General features: G+C 34.3%; 1 protein-coding gene across 1 annotated transcript; it reads right to left on the bottom strand.

Annotated features, from left to right (window-relative positions):
* Window positions 1–342: 342 nt before the first annotated feature.
* On the bottom strand, window positions 343–4831 carry LOC149234094 (uncharacterized). The gene is made up of 3 exons (XM_089461105.1): window positions 3476–4831; window positions 1101–1467; window positions 343–1008 (listed from the first exon to the last, which is right to left on the bottom strand). The coding sequence occupies exons 1-3, from the start codon at window positions 4621–4623 to the stop codon at window positions 760–762; spliced, it is 1764 nt and encodes a 587-aa protein (XP_089317231.1). The 5' UTR covers window positions 4624–4831; the 3' UTR covers window positions 343–759.
* Window positions 4832–8423: the final 3592 nt, after the last annotated feature.

The raw sequence follows: 8423 nt of genomic DNA, 5'->3' as shown, positions 1-8423 counted from the left end.
AAATAAAATGAATGTATGCACATCCTAATATCATGTCAATTTCTTGTCATTCATCCTAATATCATGTTAATTTCTTGTCATTCATTTTGAGCAGAGAGGCTCATTCTACAGCCCTATGATGTGTAAGGTGTCCTTCTGTCATCAAAATTGAAATTTTGCTCATATCCACTCATAAAAAAAATTGCAAGTGAAGAAATTAGATCCCTTATATTAAATATGTATTTAAGATGAATCTATGCTGATATTAAAAAAAAAAGATACCTATAAAACAAATTCATCTCATTGTGTCCTGTCATCAAAATTGAAATTTTGCTCATATCCACTCATAAAAAAAATTGCAAGTGAAGAAATCAGATCCCTTATATTAAATATGTATTTAAGATGAATCTATGCTGGTATTAAAAAAAAATACCTATAAAACAAATTCATCAATTCTATTTGCCTCACCCTTTCAGGTCTATTTTATTTTAATTTTTAAACTAAGCCTCTCAACCAAAACCAAAATTCAAATGCCCACACATGCTCTCTGTAACTCATTGTCTTTTTCATGCTCTCTGTAACTCATTGTCTTTTTCAGGGCGAAATTCTGAATTCAAATTTCGTATGATAAAAGTAAAAGCAGACGGTAATCAGAAATCTCCTTTCTCTTTTTTGGGTGAGACGAGGAGGACTGGTCTACACAAGCTAGAGAACATCAGAGGCCAGGTAGTGGTCTGCACATGATTTTCTGTTTTGTATGTCTGATAAAAAGTGCAGAAACTAAACAGTAGGAAGCGAAGATGTTTCGTTTCTGGAGAGAGGAAGCAGGCCGTACACATGATGGACCTCTGATTTTGAGATGGATCCTCTGTCTTTATCTATTGCATAGCAAATATACACTGTGTCTATCACATTGTCCAGAATACGAACAAAGAAGCCGAGAATCACGAAAAGCACCAGCCACGCAAAAGCTGTCACATAATAGGCGTCCCTTCCAAGTGAAGTTGCAGCCTTTAGTATTATCCAAACCTGCAAGAAATCATAATTTTTTTCTCACTAATTCATCTTGGTATGTTATATTGCAACAGGGAGGATAAATAAATAAATGTGTGCTTACTTACCATCATGGCATAAACAAGAGAAACAACAAAGAAAATTCCAAACAGTAAGCGTGTGGAGACTGTTTCAACCACAACAGCAGAAAGAAGATTTCTCCTCAGAAGCTCGTATGCCATCTTGGCAGAAGAGCAGTAGTTTTCCCCTGTAATTGCTGCGAAGTTGATTGTGAACTTATTCACAAACTCCATGGCTGACAATATGCAATTGAGACAGAAACCAAGTATAAAATTGAAAACCCCATGACCTGATGATCTACTAGTGGCTTTGCCACTGGTGCGTGCCTTTTCAACAACTGCTCGAATCATTTGCACCACTGCAAAGATTAGGCCTGAGAAGCAAACCGTACCAAATGAAGGACCAAATGCATTCCTGCAAATTTCGGCCATATTAGCAGTTCAGATAAATTTATTGAGAAAAAACAAATCTTATGGACCACATGCATTCCTGCAAAGTTTAGCAAAAATTCATGACTAGTTTAGATAAATTTGTCTAAGAAAAGTAAACTGTAAGTACTAAATACATTAGAGCTTATCAATTACTAAATGTATTAGAGCCCATAGATTTAGAGTCATGGATTACATGTGTATTAGAGTTCATAGATTAAGACTTTGAAAAATTGTGTTTAAGCTATATGATAATCATAAATCTATTAACTAGTTTTTCCATTTTAGTTTTTCCAGTAAAAAAATTGTATTTTATATATGGTTGTTGCTATGATTCTTTTCTCTCCCAATTTTTTTTAACAGATGTTGAAATAATTTGTAAATTTTTTATATTATAAATAAAAATAAATATAAGAATTTCTCTCACTCCACTGCTGCGGAAGTATGCTGAAGTAGCCATGTCTGTAAACTCAGACATTAGTTTTCTGAAAATATCATACTTTGCAGATAAAAGACCAAAAATCAATTTATGAAGTGAATAACACACCCATCCCACCTTAAAAATATATTTATTAAAAATAAACAACAAAAGAACAACGTTTGGTCTGGCCTCAAAACTATATTCTGCAATCTCTCCAAACAAGAAAGCTCTCCAGTGGATGAACCCTTAATTCTCAAAAGCATTCTTGACCATACAACGTAGCTAAAAAGTAGGCCAAAATAGATATTTAGCTTTCTCCAGCTATGTTGTATGCCACATTCTCTATATAAATCCTAACTTAGCCAATCTCAACTTGGAGGGCAAGCCAGTTCAGAACTGATATGCATTGGAAAGGAAAATATATCAATCAAAACCCAAGTAATTTTTTTATTAAAAATAATAAAAATATCCATTTAAGATCAACTTAGTAATATCTTTAACTTTGTAAAGTAATTTTTTATTAAAAATAATAAAAATATCCATTTAAGATCAACTTAGTAATATCTTTAACTTTGTAATATTTTTAACAACTGGAACCTTAAAAATTTGCTTCTTAAATTTCCGGAATACAATTTGTGTGAGGACTATTGAAAGATCCAACACTCCTTACAGAGATGTAATCAGTAATATCCAAATTGTGCGAGGAGTACTTTTTCATCATATATATATATATAATTCTGTAAATAAATAGTAAAAAAATTATCATGATCTAGCTATTAAATTAACAATGGGAATAATCATATGTGTTTGTTTTTTTACATGTGGGAAAATTTATCATAATTTAGTGGTCAAATCAGCCGTGAGGACAATCATCTCTGGCTACTAATGGCAAATGCAATAACCTGCTGGTGGTCAGTAAGGGGGCAGACTTTCACTCCTTCCACATGCCTCTAGGGCTTGGGCCGTTAACCTATTTCCTTATGTATGAGGAAGACGAGCTCTTAGCCAAGCAGAAGCAATTTTAGGACATACTGCAGACCCAATTATCTCTGTCTGTTATAGGCCAATACAAACTGATTTATTATTATTGTTAAAAAAACCAAATTATCTAAAAAAAAATTATTATTGAAATTTCAAAATCTCAGATAACTAACCATTTCCTTACATTCCACAAAAACTAAAAGAAAATAAACGCTTAGCTAAACATTTTTTTTAAAACTTGTTAGATTTTAAAAATTAAAATAAGAAACAGAAACAAGTTCTTTTGAAACGAAATTGACAAAATTCATTAAACTACCTTATTTCAGTATTTAAAAGTGAAAATATAAGAATAAATGAATAAAATTAACCCCCAAAGAAGCATTAAATAACCCTTTGAGAAGCTCAGTTTGCATCTCCAACACGTCAAAGGATTTAATAGCATGCATAAGTTGTGACGTTTACCCACTATGTAACCACTAATTAAAGTTTTTACCTGATGCCATTCCGGCCCCAGCTTCCTTTCACATATATATTTTGCAACTTCTCTGCTCAAATAAAAGAAAAAACAGAAAACAACGGAGAAACTCCTGACCTGACAGAATGTCTGATGGTTGCAGTTGAGGAGGTAACAGATATTTGAAAGTACCACTGTGCAACTGTACCACTGATTACATACACTTGAGCCTCAAACATTGTTGTTGCAGACCATATTATTGTGAAAATGGCTATCCCATAGTAGGCAGGTACCCAGGGGTCCTCTTTCCATACACAACAATCAATCCCACTAACTCGCCCACATAAATATTCATACTCTTCAATCTTTGAATTGGGCATAACTTTACCGTTCATACGGGCAAAGTAGAGGAAAACAATAATGGATCCCAAGTACAGAAAGAGCAATAAAGTTAACCCAGGTAAAACCAATAACAACCCCATGTTTCTTCTAAGAGCTTCAGAAGCAGTGTGAAGTATTCTAATTGTCAGCTCTATGCTGTCTCTGTTTGAATAGATGACCAAAAGAATGATCCCACATAATGCAAATATGAACAGAAATGCAGAAATCCTGAGAGCAAGGCTAAAAGATTCTTTGCAATGTTGATTGACTGCACATGCCACAAACCATAATGTATTCATAAAAATGGGAATGAGGATGAAGAAAGGCAAGCAGGCATAGACAATGTGTTTTGTGAAAGTGTTGAGCAGCCATAGCAGACCAAATAGACAAGGAGTACTGAAAATCAGAGTAACTGCAAGCATCCACACCAATTCCTTGGAAAGATGTCCTAGATGCTGAAATTGCAGTTGCAGTTTATTAGAGATCAATGTGGGTAGTTTTCTTTCTTCATCCTTGAATTTATCTCTGGTAATCAATAGGGAGGCATCTTTAGGTGATGCCAAACTCCGATCAGCAACTTCTCTCGCACATCTGCTGGAATCATGGTGATAAACAAAGGATCCTACATGCTTATAGTTGTTATTATGATGGGCAATGGAAAACACACCCCCTGCATATGTTGCCAGCACAAATATCATAAAAATGGCAAGGAAGCATATATCATGATAAGATCTGTGTCCATAGTTATATGTAATTGCTGAATAGTTCTCAACAGTGGAAATCTCTCCCTGGTACTGCTCATTCTGGTGCTGTAAATTCTTGGACTTTTCAAGGAGAAGATGTGAGGAATCGTCGAACGATCTGAATGGTGTCAATCCACCACGAGGGTTGCTCTTACCCCCCATGTTCCAATGAGGAGCTGAACTTGCTCACATCATTTCTATGGAACCTGCAACTTATATTGTTTAAATTAAACAATAGCCCATTGTTCATACTCTTTTCAATATTCCCCCCTACTTTCTGTTTGGCAGGTTGGACTGTCATAGCGCTTTTAAAGCAAATTGGATTACCTAAAGTGAAAGTGCAGGGCAGTGTCCTGGCTGCACCATGGCACTGGAGTCTAATTGTTGTCACAAACTTTCAAAAAAGTAAAAGTAGTTGAGATGCTTGTCTGCACAATAACCCGGTGACCCACTTGCTCTGATTATTATTTTTATTAACCTTTTTTTTTGGTTTTTCTTTCCGAAATAACATTTACCTTATATATTATATTTAAGCTTTCATTCACCAATTGATCTGTTTCTACTAAAGTTAATGTCACATCTTAGGTCTAGCATGTATGTAGCTTGCTCAATGTATACATTTTTTAAGAATAATAAAAAAACATGTTTATTTTTAAGAAACATATATTATATTTAAGCTTTCATTCACCAATTGATCTGTTTCTACTAAAGTTAATGTCACATCTTAGGTCTAGCATGTATGTAGCTTGCTCAATGTATACATTTTTTAAGAATAATAAAAAAACATGTTTATTTTTAAGAAACAATAATGTTAAGAATGGGAGAAAAGCCAAAAAAAAATAAAAATAAAAATAAAAATAATACACTATAAGGATTAGAGAAGTTTAAGATTTTTGTGTTTTTCTGTTTTGTTTTGTGTTTTTTTATTTTTATTTTGCTAATTTTTTTAAGATTAGTAAGACATTACATATTACATATGTTTACATTATTTGTAGCATATTACATATGTTTACATTGTTTTGTAAGATATTACATATTACATATGTTTACATTATTCACTGAAGGAGGATTTGAACCAAGAACCTCGGGGTACCAAAGTCCTCCCTCACACTAGCGTCACAAGGAGGAATGCCTCACCTAGGGATGCCTCACCTGACCTTTTTTATTTTGTTGACTTGACCCACTGAGAATTTGAATCTTGAATCTTATGGTGTACATAATACTTCATGTCATCACCATGGAAAATTGAATTGCCCTTGTGGACATAAACTGAAGCTAAATTTTTATTTTTAATTTTCCTGTAATTTTGTGTCAAATTATTTTAGATTTTTTGTTTTTTTGGTAATTTTGTGTGAAATTATTTCAGGTTTTTTATTTTTATTTTTTGTGTAATTTTGTGTGAAATTGGTTTAGGTTTTATTTTTATGTTTTGTGAATTTCATGTGAAATTTGGTAAGAATGTGTTAGAATTATGATTTTGGATTATGGATTTGGAGTGCAATAAAAGATTCTTGAATTTTATAATTGCCGGTCTAAAAATTCATAAAGATGACAACACTCACAAATTGATACAAGTTATCTAATAAAAGTAAGAAGGTTGGAAACTATACTTGAGCATAATGACATATTGATTCTTTTTAGGTTAGATGCAGTGACCACAAATTTGACATAGTAAATTTCCAAATTTAAAAGGGACATAAAGCCTTATAAATGGGGTCTCAACAATCAAGCGAACCAAGTTGAATTAAAGAAGGATATTCAAAGTTAAAGGAAAACATAAAGGAATGTGACAACCCTTTTTTCTACCCTCTTATAAATGTCACTATGAATTGTAATTAATGTAAATAATGTGGATGTACATGTAATCACTGGGTTGGAGGAGTGGACATAGATTCACAAGTATGAGGAGGAGGATTTTCTTGTGTTGAATATAAACACAAGCCACTTCATTTATTTTACTACCTATCTCCCTGACAAATTTACGGCTCTACTGGTGCAAGCATTAAAGTTGTGTACGGGAATCTTGCAGTAAGGACAAGTCCATGTTGTTCATATTCACATAGGGAGTGTTGGTGTGGTTAACATGCAATAGAAGGGGCGAAAAGTAGAGAAGATTGACAAGAGAGGTTAATTAGAGTTGCACAAACAAGGAACATGGAGAATGCGTAGAAGACAATAGAACACAGAGCACGAAAGTGGTAGCGAATGAGGTTTTGCAAGGGAGAAATGGCATTCTCTAGCCAATACTCTGTAATTAGGACAATGTTCTTTGTGATTTATTGAGGCCAATGGTGTGCTCCTGTGATTGGTTGGCCAGTGAATTTTCAATGCATAATTGAATCACTTAGTGCTTGCCCTGGGGCTGATAAACCACTGGGGTGGTTTTTGGAAGGCTAATAAACCATTCAATAGGCTTAGACACCTAGATAATTGTTGAAAGGCATTGATAAACCACTAAGTTTTTTTCCTTGGGAATGATTCGCTTGCTTACTAAGATGATAAACCACCTGGATAGCGGGATCTTGACTCCTGCAGTGCTTTCCTAGAAAACCCAGGTGATAAACCACCTATATAGTGTATTCATTCCCCTAGAATTGAACAATACTTCACCGAGCCTTGGGTACCCGTGAATGATTTCTATTTGGGTAGTGGGTCGTTATGGTTCTTACTATTGGAGGTAGTTGACAAACCACTTGGACATCGGACCCCTCTTCCGATTATCTGTTTGACTAATTATTGGTGTGAATACCCTTGAACAATTAAATCTTCGGACTCTGAATTTGTCTCGTGGGTGATCAACTACAAGAAATATGACAATGTAGTTGGCCCGTGGTTGGGTTGAGAGTTGAATTCCCTCCCTCAATTCCCGGTCATTCCAGTTAATCAAATATGTGTATTTACTTGTACATGTGTGCACTATGAATGACGAATAATGATTGTTATATGATATGACAATGTGTGTATCAACACTATTAATAGAGGAATGTGTTATTCCTATTTATTTATGATTACATTTTTATATGTATTTTCTCATGGTCATAAGGGGCTTGGAGACCTTTGCATTTATTGATATGTTCATGAAGTGTAGAGCTAGTCATATGGCCATGTATGACTGCCAGATGTGCTTGACAAAACTACTATGGATTGTGATTTCCATTGTCTAATAATTTGTGAATAACATGGGTTTGTGATTGTTTAAACATTGTTGAATGATTTTCCTTGCAAGGGACTTAAAATGATGTAATATATGATATGTTGTTGTATTTGAATTTACAGAATAGTGTTCGCAATGGCCTAGCCTATTTTAGTCCCTAATAATAGGCATGTTGATTGGTCCTTTGGTGGTATTATGGTTATGCATAATGTTTGGTATGTTCAGGGTTTGAATATAGGTTTTAACTTTGTAGAAATGGTGTTTTGAGCAACACTAGGATTCAAGGAAAGCTTGGGAAAAGTCCCTTGAAATTTTTAGAATTTCTAAGTTTGAGTATCGTAGAGAATCATACTTATATCCAAGGTTGGATAAGTCATTGACAATATTTTTAATCTAGGCCAGATGTACTTTAGGCCTAATGAATGTATATGGGAGACTAGGCATTTGGTCAGTGTATGCTTGCTCATTTTTTGGAATGCATCGGATGTGAAATAATTCATATATCTAATTAGTTGGTTGAAGTATCCAAAGCAGGGCATGCTTGGAGGTTTTATCAACTCAAGGTCAGATCCACTCAAGTGTATGATGTATTTGAGATTTGGGATATCTACAGTTTAGGGAAAGATGCAAATTTGTGGAGCCCCAGATGTGAGCTAGGGCCAGATACCATTGAATGGACATAAGGGAGCCTGAAAGATCTGGGGGATGCATAAATAATGCACCATGGTAAATATTGTGCACATTAGATTTATCTTATGGACCGGATATAATGTGGAAATGAAGTAAAGAAATAAAGGTCGTCGGTGTT

Source organism: Pinus tabuliformis, chromosome 8 (genome assembly GCF_031772625.1).
Source record: "Pinus tabuliformis cultivar Carrire ecotype Pingquan chromosome 8, CPIR1, whole genome shotgun sequence".
In the NCBI taxonomy this organism is placed as follows: domain Eukaryota; kingdom Viridiplantae; phylum Streptophyta; class Pinopsida; order Pinales; family Pinaceae; genus Pinus; species Pinus tabuliformis.
This window is presented reverse-complemented; position numbering and strand designations above follow the sequence as displayed.